Raw genomic sequence first — 22,098 nt, 5'->3', positions numbered from 1 at the left:
CTTGCAGCCTTACTGTAGTAATTACTGCAGTTACTCACTACTGTTACTCACACCTTCTTGTCAACTGTTTGAAATGCGCCACCCTTATTACCGCTACAAAAAAAGTGATTTTTCCTCCCTTGATATTCTACTGTTTATTGAATTGTCTCATTAGCACTGATCCCCCACTTGGTAAGGCAACTTCCATCTTTTCATGTACTGTGTATACATACCTGCTACTGTATTTTCCACTCCATGCATCTGATGAAGTGGGTTTTAGCCCACAAAATCTTATGCCCAGATAAATTTGTTAGTCTGTAAGGTGCCACAAGGACTTCTCGTTGTTTTTGCTGATACAGACTAACACGGCTACCACTCTGAAACCTGTGACTAGCTAGGAATTTAAAGTCAGCCACTATGACACTCCCTCACCAACCCAGGCAGGGGGCCCAGTTTAGGAGGGGTCTGGCCAGAGTAGGGACACCCTAACCTCCACATTGAACTCTAACCCTGAGGTCACTGCCTCACTCCTGTATGTAGCGTGACTCTGCTCCCCTGCGAAGGCCTCTGAGATCATTGCTTTTCCCCTCCTATATAATCATAATATTTACATATGTGGACATCAGGTTTTTCACCTTTTTTTAATCAAAATCAACAGGATCCTGAACAGATGATGTTTTCAAAAACCATCATGTTACTGAGGGGTAGACATTCCATTGAATTGAGTGTAAGGCCTCACTTTGCTTGGCCCACTAGATTTCCCTGATTTTATTTGGGCTAAAGAATGACTACAGAGCTGGACAATGGTCGAGTTTAGATGAATTCACACTCCTGCTGTGGGACCTGAAAATGTCAATCACTATTTTAGAGATAAGTATGGATGTTGAGGTCAACCAGAGATCCCAGTAGGCTTTTTATCATTGATGGGAAGGGCTACTCATCTAGTTGTCTAAGTCCCTTATACTAAGGGACAGAACCATGGTTTCCCAATGCACAGACATCCACTGCGGAGATGCGAGACAAAGACACCCAAGACAAAGGAAGGTAACAGTGCACTAATGAGGCTCCTGATACAGAGAATGTCTTGCACAATGATACTGGCCCATAGTTATAGATCAAGAATTACTGAGTCATGGCACCACTTTGACCAGAAAAGTCACAGTACTTGGGAAGAGAGTTCTTCAAAGACCTGCTACATAAACATGCCAGCAAAGTGAACGTGGTACTCGACAGCTGAACTGACTCCTGACTTCTAGTGCAAGGTGTCAGGGAATAAAACTAAATCAGAGATCCTCAAGAGCAGCGTGATATGGTCCTTGACATCCAAGCTTGCATAGCATGATAACACTGTCAAGTTTCAAAGACAATGAACTTCCAAGAGGCACAAAACCTATATACCTGGCACTGGCACCTCCAAACATTAGTCCCAACAGGTGGAGTTTCAGGAGACTCAAGTTTTGACATGTGCAGTTACTGGACGCACAGCACATAGCATGAATGCAACTGTAAATCTCTTAAAGGGAAAAATAGGTACAAAGTGTTCTTGGCCACCACAGAAATGACAGAAGGGCACAGCTTAAAGCGGATAAGTTATGAGAAAGATAAATTCTCTCAAGAGAAAAGACAGAGGCAGTGACTGCCATCACTGAATACCTGCTCACTGCCTCTTGAATTCACAGCAACAAGCCGGTGGATGGAGCCGTGCCCTTTTGTAAATTTTCATATCAAGATCAGCACACAATGAAAGAGGCAGAGTACTCATGTATCCCCAGACACCGCTAACCCAAAAGTTCTGAGCGTGTTCACTTATGTAGCAGAAACCCATGCAAGTAATGCTCTTAAGAACTTACAAGTGTATATACTTCCTTTACAACTCAGAAATGCTGTACTTTGACTCTGCTTTTCCATCAGAAAGCATCGGACTCACTTTTAAGTTGCATCAGACTGCCAAAATGGAGATTTCCTGTTAAGAAATTGTTCTTTAAATATAATTTTAGTGGTTGTTTTGTAATTAAATGTAGTGATCAGATCATCAGTTTATTACAAGGAACTTCTCATCTTTGTGGTGAGTTGGGTAAGTCCATTTGGCTCCAGACACACGACAACACTTCACCTCTAATTTAGGTAATCTTTTCAATAAGTGCTTAAATCAAAAAGGGACCTTTTTAAAATGAAAAGCTTACCTTATATTGAAAACCAGAATCCATAGGAAATATAAAATCAGAACTAGCATTTTTTTCAAGCCTCTGGACTTCTATTGTTAGTGCTAGTAGGAAAAAAAACGCATCTGCCATCTTCCTAAATACTAGGTTAAAAACCTAACATTTTGCAACAAAATTATGTAAAATCATTCATACACAGTAAACATTACAATGTATCTCTATGCCAAAGCAAACTTACCTGTCTTGTGGGAAAATAAGAAGTTGTTCTGAGTTGTACAGTTCCTGCAAAACGTTAGAGAGAAACTGCCCCCACCATCTTTCACCTCCACACAGCTGAACAAGTAGAAGGCCAGTGTGCAACCGTATTTTTGGGGTCCCACTGATACACAGATGTTTAAATAACTCTTCACAAGCCTGAGCATGAAACGTACTTTGCAGAACCACAGGAACAGAATGCCCTTATAAGAGAAGGAAATCAAATGAAATGCATATGGACATTTAAGAGAAGAGGTGTTTGTCTTCAGATTTTAAAGAGTAGCAAGTTACTACATTCATAAGGAATGCTATAAATTGGATAAAAAAAATTTCCAATCCATGAATGCAAGTTAAAAATAAACAGTCAAATGGTATCCATATAAAAACATTATAAAAGCTTTACATTTATTTTTTGTATGCTTCATTATGTATGGCTCGTTTAAAAATTAAAAAAAAAAAAGCATGCTCGGTTCTCCAGATTGCTAGTGAAGTAAGCTCAAAGTTACAAGGATTTTTCCTATATTGATAATTTTATGTTAGAAATTTCTAACAGTCAAAAATGTGACTATTAAAGGCGAAGACTAAAATTTTCAAAAATGCTGAAGTGACATAGGAGCTTAAGTCCCATTTCAGTGACTTTTAGCGAGACTTCAGCTCCAAAGAACTACAAGGGGATTTAACTGCTTAACTGCTACTTTAGGCATCTAAATCCAAAATTATCATAATCAAAACCTTCACTCAGCTGTCACCTAACTTTATAGTCACCTAAATTTCCGCTGATTAAGTCCCTAGGGTGCCTAAAAATCTGCTGGTGGGCATGTGCCTATTCACCTACTAAGTCCTGACACCCAACATCTAATTTATGCCTAAACCCTGGAGGGATCCTAAAACTAGGCTTTCCCCTTTGAGGCCCAATCCAGTAGGTGTACTCAGAGGCCACCTTGGAACACACCTACCTGAGTGTGCCCTGCACAAAATATGTGGTGGTGCCCCCCTTTTTACTCAGTGGCCCAGCAGTTAGATCACTCACCCAGAATGTGGGAGACCCAGATTCAAATCCCCTGGGAGCAGCAGGGATTTGAACCTAACCACCGGGCTATGGAGTATTCTAGGGTGGGTCTAAATCTCTCCTGTTGCAGCTGTTCCATTTTGTATAAAATACTCATTAGGCCAGAGACAGAGGAAAAAATGCTCTATAGGTCAGTGGTTAGAGCACTCCCTGGGAAATGGGAGATTCAGGTCCATATCTCTGATCCAATGAATATTTAAGTATTTTATGCAAAGTGATTGCTAAATTATGTTACCCAATTTAAAGCAGGATGGACTGATTTAATTTACCAATTATAATTATGACCTAATTAAGGAAGCAAGGAGCTTGCATTACAATCAATTATTTTAAACTTGTTTTACATTCGTACGTTTTAGTTATTTTCCTAAAGAAAGGTTCAACCTCATTGGTTGGTATAACCATTACAACATGTTGATGTGCAACCAAAAACAGACTTTATACTAAATTCAGTGGTACCTTTTGCTAACCAGAAAGCTACACTAAAATCAGATGTAAGCATTTATATAGTTTAACATACATTTATTCAGATTCCTAATTTTTACTTATTATGTTAAATGAATGATGCATTTCTTATTTATTAGATAAGAAAAATTAACACTGCCTTTGGACAGAAACTTGGATTGAAATCAATGGGAAGTCGATACCTTTTTGAATGCCTGCTTAGGTGCTTTTGAAAATCCCATTCAGCACCTACCTGCATCTTTAGGTGCCTATATACTTTTGAAAATCTGGCCTCAGGCCTTTGAAGTTTTTAGAATTAGTAGACCTCACTCTCCCACTGGGTTTTTATTCATAAGTTGGAAGAGACAAGCAAACTTCCCTGCTCATTTCAACTCTCAATAGCTTTATCCACTTTGAATGCGCTAGTCCAAATCAAGAAAATATTCTGCTAGCTAAATCTGAAACCAAAAAGGAATTAAGGCAAAAGCATCCCTACATAACAAAAATGAAGTACTTACAGTTGGAAAAATGTAAATACGAGCATTCGCAGCAGTATGAAGACTTAAGACATGTTTAATGCAGTACCTGATATTGTGATATTTATAAAGCTTGAGTTATCCTCAGAAATTAAAATTTTCCCCCAATTCTGTAGATAATTAAAAAAGCAGCACCCTTTATCTCATTAAAAGTTGACGAGAGCAAATCGATGCAGCATATTTTCATTTAAATGATTTTTTAAATTATAGAAATTTAGGCCTTAATGTAGGTTGTCAACTTCAAATTTAATTTTAAACAAGTCTATTTTTAAAAGGGAAATTTAAATAAAATAATCCATTTTTTACATTTCTTTTTTTTTAAAAAATCATTTATTTTTGTCCTTCCTGATTTTATAGTAAATGTGACCTCAATACAATATAAAAAGCTTTCTATGTATTGTGTGGGTCAATAAACATGACCACTTCTAGCATATCTTCTTGCTCAAAAAGCTAACTGAAGAAATTAGCAAATTAAGCTTTTCAACGTTTCTGGAACACTGGTAAAAGTGTTATTGAATATTTTAACTGATCTATTTGCAAACATTAAAAAAACCACTAACCATTGGAGGAATGAAGTAAGCTAAGTAAAGTATCCAGTAAGTATCTGATGATGGTGCGTAACTGCTCTGTGGAGGACATCTGAATCAGCTCTTTTGGGTCAGGTTGTTCTTTTAGTGTCTTCCTGCTTGCACCTAAAGCTACTTTGAGCCTCTGTACAGCATGATGGGCCAAATTGAGTTGAAGCTGTAGCTGAATGCAGTCCTGGTAAGCAGAAAACACTCTACTGTCCTCCTCTACTGCCTTATCTGGCTTTCGCAAAAAATACTGAGCATTGTTAGCACTGTTGAGTGGAGGCAGGTCAATGCTTTGCAAAAGGATTTCCAGTCTATGGCATGCCAAGTTGTACCTACAGGGGGAAAATTCCAGCACACCTTTCAACTGAAATTCACATATAGCAACACATATTTAAGATTTAAATTGCTAGAAACTGAATATTTGTTACTTTATATACACTATTAAATAAAATACTGAAAATGGAGGGAAAGAGGATATCTATTTACTTTTTTTTAAAATCACCACTATGGAGCTTATAGCGTAACATCTGTACTACATTACAAGGCCAAGTTACACTGTCTGATATTTTTAAACAAGTCCTGGAAAGTAGCAATACAAAATTACTGACATGGTCTTTCCAGTGTTTATTTAAAACAAGTTTAACTGCATATTTGTGTACACATTTCTTCCCACCTGCACTGTATGTCTTCTTGCAATGCAATCATCATTGTTAAGTGTTGGTCAATTTCTGGCTGGTTTGCAGCTTCACCTTCTCCTCTTAGAGGATCATGCATTAACTTCAGTTCACTTTCCAATGGCAAGATATAGGTATGACCATAGTAAAACCCTAATGGGATTTTGGCTCTAGCATTTGTACTACCATATCGACCAATTACGGTGATCTGTAATGAAAGGTAATGTAACCTTTATTGTTGCATAAAGAAAATTTAACACAAATCACTTCCATTTGAAAGAGTTTAAAAGAACAAGAAATTCAAGAATCAGTATTTGTGGGAAAGCATTTTCATTTTTAGCTTATTTTTTTTTACCTTCATGAACCTGCAAACAGGTGGTGGTATTAAGTCATGTAGAATGAGTGAATGTGTGCTAATATCAGTAGCTACTACCAAACGTCTTCCATCCACCTCTTCTCCTAAAGTCCAAATGTCAATTGACAAGGAAGCCAAGTCTCCACAAGTGGGAATCAATACATCTGTCAACAGTACAGGTCTCCCAAAATCTAAGGTCACAAATCTTCTTGCTCCTATGAAAAAAGTTAGATGGGCTGAAAGCATCAGTACCATTCCAATTAACCAAAATACAAAGTCCGAAAATAGTGGTTTGATATATTGATTCAGTATAGTTCAGAAAGACTATATTTGTGAAAATTTTCAGTTTTACTGAACAACGTAGTTTGTTAACTTGCAAACTGACTGAAGATGATCTGAATCATAGACATAACTTCACTTGCAAATAATAGTAAAAAGAGTCCAAAATATTTGACTTGGATCCACTGTACTGGTAATCCATTTATGCAGCAAAGTGTACACACACGTATGTACACATACACACAAAACTTAAATGCATAAAGGTATAAGAATAGGTGGTATACGTATACAAACTATTCTAAATCTTTTAGAAACCTATGAAGTGCTGGAAAACCTATTTGTTGCCCCTTCTTCACATGCTATACGGGCAAAACAGTTGCCTGCTTTCTCCTTAATTTCACCATTTCTATCACTAGAGTTTCATAACTTCTGCTTGCTCTAGAATAGGCAGCCATAGAGGGTAAATAAATAGCTAATATAAAGCTAGATATTTGTGCCCTTTGGCAAAAGTATTTCATTAAAGTACCTGTCTAGAGATCCCAACATACTTTCCTCTGCAGTATTTTTTCAGCAAGCGTCCTTGTACATTCAGCTTTCTTGGCATACGATGGTAACAAAGTCACACACGTTTATTTACAAAGCCAAATAGGACTGCAGCTACACTATTAATCAAAGTGTCCTAGAAAATATTCAACCTCCATCAGAAAATCCCATTACGCATAACCAAGATGTTAAGAAAGAGTTCTAGTTTTACCTGAGTGCATTCGTTCTATAATGATGGACTGATGAGGTGGAGGCTGAAGAAAATGTGAAGCATGAGATATTGCAAGAGCAAGTCCAGATCCAAGTGGATTCTGAGGAGGAAGAAACACTAGTAAAATTAAGGTCATTAAAATGTATACTATTTTGTATGTATATGAAGGTCTTGTTCATGTAAGTGTAAGAATGAAAAAAAATTCAGTCCCTTCTATTTACAAGTTTGATATTCTTGACATCACTTACACTATATTTTGCACTAGTATGCACCATGAGGAAATACTAATACTAATCAATGGATTCAAACCCACTGAATCCTTGTTCAAAGGATTAATATTACAGCTACATGGTTATGTTACCTCCTATATAAGGAATCTATTTTCTTTTAATAGAATATCTTATTATAGATATTCTTATCTTATAGATATATCTTATTTAATAGAATATCTTGCCCTGCTATAATAGGCCATATGAAAAGGAAATTTTATCTAGTAGTTAAATATTTACATCTCAACCAAAGTCGATAAACAGAATTGTTACTCATCAGTCAAGTAAAAAGTAAAACAGATAGTTAAATCCTGATTGTCTCATTTCTATTAGAAAAGTAATTACCGTTCTGGACTTGTTTGCATTTTTGTTATGTGCAGCAAGATTAACTGTTGGAGGATCAATGACTGAGCCAGGGAAAAGCTGAGCAAGCTCTGCACTGATAACAGCAGAAACTGCCTCATTTGGCGGAGTCAAAGGTGGAGTCATAAACAGAGGTGTTGTTTTTGGAGTGGGTGGAATGACATCTGAAGGATGAATGAAGAACCCTGGTGCGGCTACTGGGTTGGAAGGCACAGAGTTGTGAACAGGACCAACTGCTGATGCTGCTGCAGCTGCTGCTGCTGTTGTCTGATGTAGTTTTGCTTCCAGCTTAGCTTTCTGTAAGAAAATAAAAGCAGAGTATGTAGAGTAGACCAACACTGCCTGTAAACGTATTAGTAATATGCACTATGGACGGAGTATAAAACCTCAACCTTCATTTAAACTATGTAAAAATGTATGTTATCCAACTATCACCATTATGGTTCTATTAATTACCTAACACAAGCTGGAAAAATGGAACACTATTTAATCTGATAATGTTTATTTTATATGCCGTATTGTCGTAGCCCTATCTGTCCCAATTAGAGAGATCCAGTGGATGACATAATATTTTTTATTGGACCAACTACTGTTGTGTCTCTCACCAACATTCACTTTCAGATTTGTGTAATTATCCCAAAAATAAAATGGAGATTTATAATGCAAGAAGATTTCATTAAGGAAAAAGTAAAATTGCATACAAATCATCACTACCATATAAAATTTTTATTTTGTGTAAACTGGTACCATTATTAATGGCAACATCTCTTTCCTTTAATTCCAGTGTGGTTCCTTGACTATATTGTTCTTCTGCTTGTTAATCAAAACGATACTCTTTATGAAAGTGAATGACACTGATCAAACTCCCCACCCTCAAAACCTCACATGTACAAAAATAGAATTTGAAAGGCCAAAAAAAAAAAAAAAAAAATCGCATGGTAAACATTTTCATCATTTTGTTTAACGAATGTGATCCTCAGCCCAGAGCTGTTCCCTCCTCACAGGATACACTATGAAAATGGGGGAGGAAAAAAAAAGTATAGCTCTGTAACTACTTTCTCAGCTTTTGAAGTTTAGAGACAGCATGAAAAAATAGCCAAATAGCCTCCAACCTGTTGCTGAAGCTTCAAAAGCTGCTGCTGTTTCTCTTGCAGCACCTGGAGCTGTTGCTCGGCTGAGGCCATTGCATGAGAGAGAGACTGCAAAGCTACCTGGGCTGCTGAACTCAGTGCTGTCGAGGCTTCCCCAACCGTCCCAGATGAGAGGCCACCAACTGCTGGGGTAACCCCAAAGGTACTCACTGGCATGAAACAAAAGAAAAAAAAACAAACATGTATGTAGAAAAGAAGCACAAAAAGCACTTCTAAATGGCTTCCTTAATTCCTTTATAGGTTAACAATAAAAGAGCAAGCTAAAAGCAAGAGAGAGAGAAAGTATCAAGTCGTAATTGTCTCACACAGCAAACTGGACAAAGTAATATTTTCTTGTGTGTTACAGAAGTTGCAGTTTATGCACTCTGTCTAAAATGTACATTCAACACATACCTAAATAAAGGTGTTACACTGGTTACCGTAACCGATTTCTTTTGCCATGTGGGGTTGTAATGCAAACACACGCTAATGTGCTATACACATTAGTTAAATTCAAACTTCTAAATTTACATTTGAAATCTGGTTTCCTTCAGTTGTTTGTCAAATCTCTAAGAAAGTGTATGTTGCCATTTAACAACTTAAAATTTTAAACATTTACTCAACTTCTGAAATTGTTTGGGGGGGAAAAAAAACGTGTTGGATAAGTGGCATTCAAAAATCTAGAACACACTGATTTTTGTGTTTTAACTAAGTAGAAATAATAAAAGGTTGTATATACCAGTAAACGTACTTGCATCGTCCCTTTCTATCCTAGTCCCATCACTAGTTGAAACACAGGTAAAGTGCAGAGGCTCAACCTCCAGGAGTCCAGTAAGGGAGGTAAAACTACCCTCAGCTGCTGTACCACCACTAATCTTCCCATTCCCTGTAAGAAAAAAAATATTTTGTTCATCATTTAGTGTTCTTTTGATAGTGGTCATGAGATTTTTCAAGTATGGACTGTGTCAGCAGTTAAATATAATCTGTGCACATTCTCATCTAACATTTCAGGAGGAAACAATTTAATAAAGATACTATAATATATACATTAATTTTTATAGAAATGTGTCTTTAGGTATAGGATTTTGAACATTCTAATTGTAGCTCTAAGTGCTATCTGGTCAGAGGATCAGGAACAAACAGCAGAAATAAGCTAAGAATGAAGGCTACACTCTTTGTTTGTGGAAGGATTGGCAAAATTTTGACTTGCAAAAAGTACATTCATCAACCCTAAGTAACATTTACTGTTAAGATCCACCCACACTCATGGATGCGTTTGGGGCAAGTTCAAAGATTTTTCTAGACCACGAAAGCTCAGTATTAGAATCCTTTACATTGGCCAGGAAGCCTAAGGAGAGTACTTCCAAAATTAACACTATAACAAGCAACATTTAACAGTCATGACTTCCATCAGATTATCTTCTGGCATTTCAAACATTAAGCCACAAGCCTAACTACCGTGATTTAAAAACTCTAAGATACAGAGGAAAGAACAAGTCTGAGAAGAGGCAAGAATGCATTTTAAAAGTATAATGTATTAGATTCAGAAGTTAATCAGCAGCTAACATCTCATTAAATATGTAGTATCTGGAGTGAAGAGAAAACCAGGTGGCAGCTTTGCAAGTTTTGGAGATAGATTTCTCTGTCCAGGAGATAGGTTGTGTCTACACTACCGCAGGATCGACGCTCCTACGATTGATGCACCCAGGGTCGATTTAGTGGGTCTAGTGAAGACCCACTACATCAATGGCAGAGCACTCTCCGGTCTACCCTGGTAGTCCACCAGGAATGAGACACATAAGGTAAGTCAACCGGAGAGCGTCTCCAGTCAACCCAGTGCGGTGAAGACACCGCACGCAGTAAATTGGCCTAAGCTACATCAACTCCAGCTGCGTTATTCACATAGCTGGAGTTGCATAACTTAGGTAGACTTACTGCAGTAGTGTAGACATAGCCATAGTTACCGACCTTGTTGAATGGTCAGAGATACCTTGGGGAAATTGCTTGTTAGAAAAGATACACGCTTTCTTGGATGGTGACTCTGACCCAATGAGCAATGGCAGCTCTAATGGGTTTAACCCTGCCCTTTCTTAGGACTTCCATAGAGTAAGCAAAGATTACCAAGATTTCTAGAGAAGAGTGTTTTATCTTGGAAGAACTTTAGGACTGAGGGAGGTTCAAGTTATGAAGGAGAATTCCCTTGTGATGCATAGTTATCAGACAGATGGAAAGTAACACGATGTGTCTTAACTAAAATGAAGAGTGTGACGCAAAGACAAACTACTTAGTTTAAGTAAAGCTTGAGGAATAGTTCTGCTAAAAAAGGATTAATTTTGCTTACCCTTCTGACTGTGGCAACTATGAAAAAAAGAAATCAGATTAACAGAAAATTGGGGATCAAGCAGGAACTCACATTAAGATTGAGCTTCGGTTTGGGGGCTATAATCTGCCACCTATATCAAGACAGCCCAAATAACTAAATATTACGCGAGTGAGTCATGATAGTGCCTTGTCTTCCACTGGTTTAAGACAGCTTTGAATGCAATGATCTAGCCTTAAAAGGTAAAGTTGATCTGACATTCAAATCAGGCTACTGTGAAAAAAAAGAGAAATCCCATAAGCAACAGAGAATGGTTCAATGGCTGGAGCACTTCAACTAATTATGGTAGGGTCACTAAAATGAGGTATTACCTATGTAGTTATACATAAGTGAAGACGACCACTTGATTGGTGTCCCTAGCCTCTGTTTGCCAGAAGCTGCAATTGGGTGACAAGGCATGGATCACTTGATGATAACCTGTCTGTTCATTCCCTTTTGGGGCACCTGCCATTGGCCACTGTCAGAGAACAGGATACTGGGCTTGATGGACCTTTGGTCTGACCCAGTATGGCCATTCTTATGATTCCCTTGGTAATTTTTTCTGACATGTTTATCCTTCAACTTAAGAACAGAGGAAAGTTTATTAACTCAATGAAGAGAGGTATGAGCAGATACTATTATCAGACATGGAAGTGGTCCAATACTGCAAAGAAAATAGATTTTATAGTTCTTAGTCACTATTACTTCTTTTGGGGAACTCAAAAATAGCATCCTCAACTAAAAATATTTTTAATCAGCTGAAAAATTGAGCTATTGAGTAAAGTAAAATTCTCAGTTTCATTAAGTTTATGGCAGACTGCTGATTGATCCCCTTGCTATGTTGCAGGCAAAGTAACTTTTTCAAGTTCATGAGAAACAAGAAAAGATAATCCCACTTCAATCCCTAACTTCCTTCTAGGCTGAGGGGTGAAAGACCTCTAACTGGAGTAAAATTAGCTTCCTCCAAGAATAATTTATTCCAGTGATGGGGACAAATAATGTTCATCAACTTTCCAGAGTAGTTGGAGACAAAAATAGGAAGGGGTGGGCGGGAAGGATGTCAATTCATCATCTTCAGGACTGCTATCCATTAAGTGTCTTGACTTGATTTAGTCCAACCCCCTGCTCAAAGCAGGACCAACTCCAACTAAATCATCCCAGCCAGGCCTTTGTCAAGCCAGGCCTTAAACACCTCTAAGGATGGAGATTCCACCACCTCCCTTGGTAACCTATTCCAGTATTCCTTCCTTGGAGACTGTGCTTTTTGGCAGAGTTGTCAAAAATTAAGCCTCTTGGGGTTTTTTAACTCATCTAAATATCTCTTGATGCTTGACCTCCTTACTTGTCTTTTGGGGGAAGGGGGTTTAAGAGGGAACTCAGGCTTAGTCAAGTCAGATTCTTCTGTCTTTAGGGAATTGCATGACTGATGACAGTTAAACAGGGTGTGGATGACCAGCACCAGAGTTGTAATATTGAGCTGAGAGGCAGCTCTAAAAGCTCGTGACGCCAAGATGGATTTCTTCTGGATTGGTGAATGCACTTTTAATGACAACAGTGCCATACTGTGAAACAACTCATTGCTAGAAGCATAGGAAGCATAAAAATCAGTTTTGAGATGAAAGGGGAAAAGGAAACAGAGTTGAGTGGGAAGGAAATACCAACCACAAATGTATGGGTGAAACAAACAAATTAAAAAATTAATGCCTGAACAATAGAGAGAGGGTTTTCATAATGATGCATCACACAAATTAATTAGTATCATGTAATGCCTGGGCTTCACATTTGAAAAAGCATCAAAACAAGTGTCTACTTTAAAACCATAGGAGTCATGAACATCTATGTCACCAGATTCTATGCATGGAAGCAATTATCTTTAAAAAATCATGCAAACAAGTTGAGGCAAGTCACTTTCAGAGACAGATATGTGCTCTTCAGTTCTCAGAAGAGAATGTTTTACACTTTCACAAATCTACTCAAAGGTTAAAATACAGTCACTTAAATACTACAATACTAAATGCTTATTAAACCAATAAAAGAGAGGAAGAGATATTATTCTTAAGAGTTACTATTTTAAAAAGTTTTAGATCAAGTATCATTTTTTAAAGTGTGCATACCTGAAAGAACATCAGATAAATCAATTTCATCCGATTGTACACCAATGCTGCTGTTGTATACATTCTTACAGGAAGAGCCACTCATTTCCAAATCAAAAAGAACTGGATCAAAAGGTGAACTATATAATCCATATCTGCAAACAGAATAAGACAGTTGAACACTTCTTCAAACACCAAGCTGTAACTATAAATTATTGAGAATGCATAGAGACTCAAAAAGAGACAAAAAGCCAAGTAGTTCATTTAGGATATTGGTTGTATTATTTCAGTGGACTAAAACTCACATACCTGTCATTTAATCAATGTATCTTTGAGGTTACCAATTATTCATATTTCACTAAAATCCTCTAAACTGGCACACATTGGTGGACAGCCTACTATCTTGATTAAGCAACTGTCATTAGAACAGTCACGAAGACTTAATACAATATTGTCTTGAAAGTATTCTTAAACATAAGAAAGCCATAGTCCCTTAGGAATTACAATTCATATGCCCAATAGCCACCCAGCAGCACAGCAGTATACGAACACCCACACATTACTAGCTGGCTGAGTTAAAGCAATAATTTAAAGATATACCACTTTTCTCCCAAAGCTCAAAGCCATTCAATCTTCCACAAAGATGGTGTTTTCAGCATGCCCTGCATCACTCTGGCAAAGAGAGGTGGTTGGAAACGTTCTGATGGAGCATATTTTCAACAGAAAAATGGCAATTCACTGAAAGCTAAACGTTGTGCAGAAACACGTAGATTTTGACTAATCTTCCAACAGTACCTAGGCGAGATTTCAAAACTTGCCTGCCAGCTCGCCTGCCTAGCTCCTCAGCAGCCCACTTAAAGGTTTACCTTTGAGCCTGAACCCCAGAGTCCACAATTTTGGGACAGTGCTGCCATACAGACTGTAAAGGAGCTACGGACCCTCAGGCTTCCCAACTCTCACAGCCCATTACCCCAAGAGTTGGGCAAACTCAGGGAATCAGCTGGCCTGGGAGTCTGGAAATGCTGGGACAGGCTTCAAGGGTCCACAGCTGTAAGGCACCCCATCACAGGGATTGCCCCAAGTCTGGGGACCCTCAAGACTTCCAGCCTCCACGGACTGCCCATGAATCCTGGAAGCACCAGCATCCCTGATTCCAAGGCAATCAGCACAGCATCTCTGCCATGCCAGAAACTCTGGAACCCTGGCAACTGTTGACTGAAATTGACATGATTCTTACAAGTTTCATCCCTGCCCATTACTGAATATCAGTGGTGAAACTGACCAGTCTGTGCTCTGAGAGCTTCACCACATGAAGTAGGTGGTAGTGAAGGAGATATCCATACTAAACATGTTGAACTGGCTATGATCATCATACGGTCATCCACGGTCTCTACATGTACTGTTCCACATAGCCCCAAAAGTCAGACCACCATACTTTTGCATGGACAGATGTCCGCTATCAAAGAGGACATCATGAGGTCCTTTTACAATGGCACAAGTCTTTCTCCTTTGGGATGACGCTAGCATTGATAAAGTCATTGCACTGATTTGCCTAATGGAAAAAGTAGTCATCAACAGGTGTAGCATGGGAACAAAAAAAGCTGCATCTCCTGACAAGAACATTATGTTGTGGCTACATATGTGAAATGTTTTAAAATATCATTTGGTACTTTCTAATGCTTGGGAAAAGGAGACACCCCAGAAGCTAAGACCACATGATATTTAACTCTGATCTAATGCTAGGCAATGTTGAGTCATTCAGAGGATCAAAACAGCAGTGATAGTGGAGAGAGTCTGGAGTACTTTGGAGATATTGGAGAGGTTTAACAGCTCATGCAAGGTTCAGCTGAAGTAGGGTTGAGGAGATAGTTGATGGCTACCTATGTGATACAGTCATTTCTCTCCCCCATCCCCCCATACATTCTTCAGCAGCTCAAGAGAGATATGTAACATCCACACTTCATCTATCCCTTCTCAAGCATTTACTCATGCGGCTTTTTCCCATGGCAGTAGCTAGTCACCAAAAGTGTATCTGCTCACTCACAGACAATAGGAAGCTAGCATTAATTTAAATGAACACCTGCTTCTACATGATTATCAAGTATTATGCCATCTGATGGCAGTGATGAGAAAAAACAGAGCACAGAAGTTGTAGAGACTGAATACTATCGAACATATACTCCATAAAATGCTCCTTAGTGAAAAATTTACCAGTGGTTGTCATCTTATTTATAAAAAAAAAGCATGTGGCTACACATCACACATTTTTCCTGATGATTTGACTTCAATTATTTAAGAGTGTGGGAGAGAAGGGGAGACCATGCAAACACATTAACCTCAATAATTTGAAGGGACTCCTAGAAGACTACAAAGACGACATTTCGTATTTTGTTCAATTTAAATACATACCATTACACTCACCTTTACCTTTGTAAACATGCAGCATTCTACAAATAAGTCAGTAGGAAAAACCTTTTTCTAATTTTTAAATATAGAAGCAGTTATGTTTTATACACATTTCATAACATGTGAACTGTACATGATGGGTGTGAAATCTCAAAAGGAGAAAAAGGCAGGAAGTTTGCCTTGATTAATAGATAAAGTCACACAGGGAATGCCAAGGAGCAGAGTAATCAGCTCATAACAAAGGCTGTGATATCTGTACACGTGATGAGAAAGATGCTTCTGCTGTTGTTCCTTAGCTCATCTCAACTGCAGAGGTATTGGAAAGGAAGAGAGATGGTCTCAGGTAACAGGGTCCCTGGACATCTAAGGCTTTTAGGTTAAAACTAGTACCTTAAACAAACACTTATTAGAAACTAACAGGCAGCATGCACAGATCACAGAGCATCACTAGCATGGTGTTAGAAAGCTGTGTAATGACTTGTGTTAATCAAATATATATATACTCAATAATGTTAAAGAAATGAATATTCTAGTTAAGAAAACATGAAGGAATTTTTGCTTTTGTATGTGTTTCTGCTAATACAGCATTTCAGAATTTAGCTGAAACCGTTTCAGAGTTGTGTAAACCAGGAAACATGGTCTGTGCGCTTTATTTGCAAAAAACCTTGGTCTGACTAAAGAGCAGGGTAAAGCAGAGTGTCATGAAATAATTTTTAACAACTTCAGGTGCCCACGAGCCCCTCCTAAGAAAACAAGCTAAGCAATAAAAACTCAAAGCCATAAAAACAGAGTCATAAGATAAAAACAACCAGATTAAGCCAGAGATGATGACAGCAGAAAACAGATGACATAAGTAGACAGATGAAAGTAAGTTTTAGTGGGATAAGCAAAAACATATTAGTTTAGGTTAGTTACTGGGGTTTATGCATGAGAATGTTTTAGTTGGGGGGGTGGGTTAGAATAGATAGGTACACAGATGAGGTTACTGGATAAGCTGAGTCTTTGCAAAATTATGGAATAAGAGATAAAAAATAGGTGATTTACAAGAAAGCGGAGAAGACAGAGGGGAAGAACACAGCAGCGATCAGAGATTTGACAAGAGTTGCCCTGTCCCCAGGAGAGGTAACTTGATCAATTCTCTTTCTTGCCTTAGCTGTTTTTCGTATATATGTAATTCATTGGTGATAACAGCATTGTCTTAAAACATACCAAATGAAGGCTAAAAGACACTGTTTAAACCTACATTGAAGTGGATCTTGTTTTTCACCCAACGAGCTCTCTTCATGAAGCTCTGCCTGACATGCAGTCAGTCATGTTCTTCTCTAACTTTAATCTCCAGATGCAGCCCCAAGTATCATACATTACAGTAGTTTGATGTTGAGATGACAAGAAAAGAGAACTGATGTTTCAATGCCCCCTCCCAGTTCCTGTTAAACCACAGTAATAGAATGCTTGTAAGCACTGAGTAAGAACAGCGCCTACTTCTAAGGAACAGCTCAACTACCAGATTGAATGAGAGTCTGGAACCTTAAAGTGACAGTGTCAAACTAAAGAAGTCATTGTATTTATATTTTATCTCCTTTTGTTACAAGTTAATATCTAATATTGAAAAAAATATTTTTCTGATTTTCCAATTTACTTTCTTTGACAAAATACTGTCTAGAGAGACAAGGTGGGTGAGGTAACATCTTTTACTGGTAAAGGAGACAAGCTTTTGAAGAACACAGAGCTCTTCTTCAGCTCTGGGTAGCTTGAAAGCTAGTCTCTCACCAACAGAGACTGGTCCAATAAAAGATATTACCTCACCCACCTTGTGTGTCTAATATCCTGAGACTGACATGGCTACAACTACACTACATATGAAATACTGGTCAATTTCATTCGGGGGGGGGGGGGGGGGAAAGAGTTGGTGAGGACCCAGATGTAGGTATAATGCCTGAAACTAATTCTGTCTTAACTGACCAGATTTCAAGGTTATATCCCTTTAAGTGCCAGCCTGGGGGATTTACAGATTTCCATCTAGAGACTCAGGATCCTCTGTAATTCCTCCTCTATTCAAACCCTTCACGTTTTTAATAAGCTTTACTAACATAGTGGTAAAACAAACCACAATTTTCACAGTCTGCAAGAAGTACCTCCAACAGTACAGGGCTCCATAGCACCAGAATGGGGTAAAGGAAAGTGCAACTTATGGAATTGCCAACACCAGTTTCCTTGATATCCCTCCCACGCTCTCCAGAAGTTGACCAGATTGGTCTGTTTAGTTCAAGAGATCGATCACTACCACAGCCTGGAATAGTATTTCTGTTTAATTTATACATGGACCCATTTTTCCAGGGAGTTAGTCCAGGAATTTGTCCTTTGGTACCAGCACTTTAAAAATATGGTGGACTCAGGAATAAATTGCAAGAGTTTGCAGGGTCCTGTGGCACTCCCCAATTTATAGCAGTATACACAGGCTGGAAGGATTCCATTTTTTAAATCGGTAAATGTCCATAAACATTGATTTCACCTTACACACATAGAAACAGATCAAAAAATATTTCCATCAATAATTGAAATTTACAGATCGGAAAAGGGGTGGGGGGAAATGATGCTTGGGAACTTAGAGTTTAAAGGGATTGACTCTGCATATTTTGACAAGCAATGATGACAATTTGCGTAAACAATTATAAAGTTTTAACTTTTTGAATCTGAATGACTACTAATTGTTGTCTGACCCCACTCTAATTTCCCCCAACTGTGAAAATGTAAATAGGTAAAAATCTTTTAAAATGCTTTAAAATAAACAAATTGATATTATCTGTTGAAATTAGAAAAATTAAAAGTCGAATTCTGTAAAGCCGAAGTATGGCTTACTTTCACACACTCAAAATAGGAAATCCTTTGGTCCGTATTGAGTTTGAGAGTTGCTGGTGAACAGATGCATTGCATAAAATATCACACAACATGTATTTGTATTTGCACACTTTAAACAGACACAATTACCTAATTCCCGTCTTGTCTCTGCACCAGTTAAATAACATTTCCCAGAACTGTGTTAATCAATGCTTGCTCATAAAACAAAATATTGCAAAATGAATCTGTTGAACAGCCATATTCATTTCAACTTTTCAAAAACACACACAAAAATTAAGATCAGAAGAAAAAAGCCAGATCATACTTGTACCAATACTACAAATCATGGAAAGAAACAAAATTTTAAAAAGTTACTTGACAGTGTCTAAGATCATTCAAAATACCATAAACTTTTTTTTTTTAATTTGAGTAAACAGCATGCTTACAAGAAAATGTTCATACAAGTACATATTTTCCTCTCAATACCTTGTTTGAAGTAAAGCTTCCATAGGTGTTAGCCGGTCCTGTAACTGTCTGGACACAGCAGTTAGCAAGGATGCACAAGCTGTACTGCATCCAGCCAAATCTTCATCCTTCACATAATTCAGCAATACAAAATACCAATACACAGATCCTAAAGATGGGAACAGGAATTTCAATTCAACAGAAATATGGCTAACGTTGCATTCAAAAAAAGCTCAAAATTAATTAACAAAAATGGCAAAAATTTAAGTATCATAATATAGATAATGAAATGTAAAAACAGTCACTTCCTAAAAAATTCTAGCATTTTGTATTATTCAAGTATTTTAACCTCCAACAGAATTTTACATCAGCTCAACTTTAGAATTCAAGAAAAGGAAGTTCCCAGGAAAATGTTTGTATTAAAGTAGTTCAGTTAACATAGTAGAGTCAAAGTAATACTCATTAAATTTATAGTGTAAGTGTGTAACTATCTGTTAAACAATCCCTTTAGAAACATTCCCATACTAAAAGAAGTTAACTTTAAAAATAAAAGATTGCTACAGCAAGTAACATTAGTATATACAAAACACCAGTATTGCCTTAGTTAGAAACAATAACCATTAAAAAGAAATAGTATATTAAAGTTATATTACTGTTCATTAATTCACAGACATAGAAAATTAACATTTGATATAACTGACCCTTTTCTCTTTTTTGTATAACAGTTGCTCAGTTTTTCTAATTATGCCATATATATATATATATAATATATATATTACCTCGTCTCATATGTTGTATATATTACATACTATATATATTGTCTCATGATTAGTTGTATAGTATGCCATAATTAGAAAAACTATATATTCAGGACATCAGAAGAGAGAAACATACAACCATGTTTTATTTACATAGCAACACTATATATCAATGTTGTCTCTTTCTAATGCGTACATGATTTATGCTCGTGTTCTGCAACTAGGTGTGTACGATTCTTCCTTAAGAGTACTGTTTACACTGTAGAGAGAGTAAGCCAGCCACAGTTATTAAAGATAATGCTGTTTCAGCACACAAAGCATTAAGTTGTTGGGTTTTTGGTTTTTGTTGTTTTTTTGGGGGGGGGAGGGGGTTGTTTCGTTTTTTACCTTAAGAACTATGTTTCTTGACAATTAACTTGGTCAAGGAGGTTAAGTTATTAGAAAATCAAATGTTAGATTTTGGTTTTTGGAACAATGTTTCATGGAATTTTATGTACATTACATTAACTTAATTCCATTCATTCCAATGCATTTTTCTTACATTAGCTATCCTCATACCTATATTTTCAAAATGTCTTTTACCTCAGCAACTAGAACAGTTACAGTTGCCAAGCTGTATGACATGGGTATGAAAAAAAGCAAAGGAAAATCTAAATTAGTTAACACATGATGAAGACTTTGACATTTTAATCTTATACACTTGGACAGAAGTAACCTTTAAGGCTTCGATTTTGTTACAAATAGTTACAGTTACTGCAGTAATTCTATTTTGCCACTTAAGATATATGGCTAAAAAGCAAAAATTCAAACACATGCTTTATTTGCTAGTTATGTAATTTTAACTACATTATTTAGTGTTAGATAGACAGGAGCAGCTAACAGGGGAGTTTTGTGAGGGACTTCTCCAGGTGAGGAGGAGAGGTTATGTGACCCTTGGGGTAAGTTTGTTGTCTGTTGTGTGAGTGTTTGTGTTTGTTGTGGTGTGCTTGCTGATGAACTGAAATACACCATGTGGTCTGTTTGTTTGGGGGACCGTGTGCTGACTGTGTGGGTGCTGAGCCTAGCGGCCTGCTAGGCAAGGCTGAGAGCTTCTTAACAAGACTTTGATCCCTAAGCCATTTAGCACCCATCAACCCTTAACCAGTGGGCGGGGCTACTCAGAAAGACCAGGGCTTTAAAAAGCCCGCTCCTAAGCAAGCAGAGGAGCTAGTGAACAGGAACGGCTAATGGGAGTTTTGCAAGGGAGTTGTGAGGGCGGTGGGGGGGTGTTACATACACTTAACATTCCTTAAACATCTTTAAACTGAAGCTAAAAAACATTCCCCGATAACAAAAAAACAACAAAGGAACCAGCTGCAGAAGTAAGAAGAGAATGCAGCAGAAGTCGAGCAATAGAGCGGGGGCTACCCAGTTTATTACACCCAATGTAGCATGGAGGATTACTTGCCCTATGGGCAGGTGGCATGTGTGTGCATTCAGTGCAAGGAGCTCCTGGCCCTCAGAGATCGTGTACAGGCTTTGGAGACCAGGGTGGCTGAACTAAAGGAGCTAAGGGAGACAGAGAGGTACACAGATGAGACTTTCCGGGACACAGTAGAATGGTCCCACCCCCGGACTGACAGCCTCTCTGCTGTTGAGGAGGATGAAAGCCTCAGGGAAAGAGAACATCCAACTGGAGCAGAGGGAAATGATCCCATAGTTGGGACCCTCCTTCCAGATGATGATGTGGTATCCTCTCGTACTGAGGATACCTCTCCAGGGGAGGGAACTCCAGTTATTAGGAAGAGACAGGTATTAGTAATGGGCAATTCGATCATTAGAAACAGATAGCTGGGTTTGTGATGACCAGGAGAATCGCATGGTGACTTGCCTGTCTGGTGCAAAGGTTGCAGGTAGTAATTCCATGCTTGAAGAAGAAGAAGAAGAATATAGCAGTAGGGATATATTACTGACCACCTGACCAGGATGGTGATAGTGAAGGTGAAATGCTCCGGGAGATTAGAAAGGCTATTAAAATAAAAAGTTCAATAATAATGGGGGATTTCAACTTCTCATATTGACTGGGTACATATCACCTCAGGACAGGATGCAGAGATAAAGTTTCTCGACACCGTAAATGACTGCTTCTTGGAGCAGCTAGTCCTGGAACCCACAAGAGGAGAGGCAATTCTTGATTTAGTCCTAAGTGGAGCAGAGGATCAGGTCCAAGAGGTGAATATAGCTGGACCACTTGGTAACAGTGACCTAACAATTAAATTTAACACCCAGGTGGCGGGAAAAACACCACAGCAGCCCAACACTGTAGCATTTAATTTCAGAAAGGGGAACTACACAAAAA

General features: G+C 38.0%; 1 protein-coding gene across 1 annotated transcript in view; it reads right to left on the bottom strand.

Annotated features, from left to right (window-relative positions):
* BIRC6 (baculoviral IAP repeat containing 6) overlaps window positions 1-22,098 on the bottom strand; it is a gene marked incomplete at its 5' end in the record, with an annotated part of 315,285 nt that overhangs the window by 221,662 nt on the left and 71,525 nt on the right. Inside the window, 10 exon segments of the mRNA XM_084624643.1 lie at window positions 2,380-2,599; window positions 5,003-5,349; window positions 5,691-5,899; window positions 6,047-6,261; window positions 7,080-7,179; window positions 7,694-8,008; window positions 8,824-9,011; window positions 9,593-9,727; window positions 13,315-13,448; window positions 19,024-19,171. Of these exon segments, the coding sequence (XP_084480769.1) occupies window positions 2,380-2,599; window positions 5,003-5,349; window positions 5,691-5,899; window positions 6,047-6,261; window positions 7,080-7,179; window positions 7,694-8,008; window positions 8,824-9,011; window positions 9,593-9,727; window positions 13,315-13,448; window positions 19,024-19,171 (2,011 nt within the window).

Source organism: Lepidochelys olivacea (genome assembly GCF_965140295.1).
Source record: "Lepidochelys olivacea isolate rLepOli2 genome assembly, chromosome: 3".
NCBI classification, from domain to species: Eukaryota; Metazoa; Chordata; order Testudines; family Cheloniidae; genus Lepidochelys; species Lepidochelys olivacea.
This window is presented reverse-complemented; position numbering and strand designations above follow the sequence as displayed.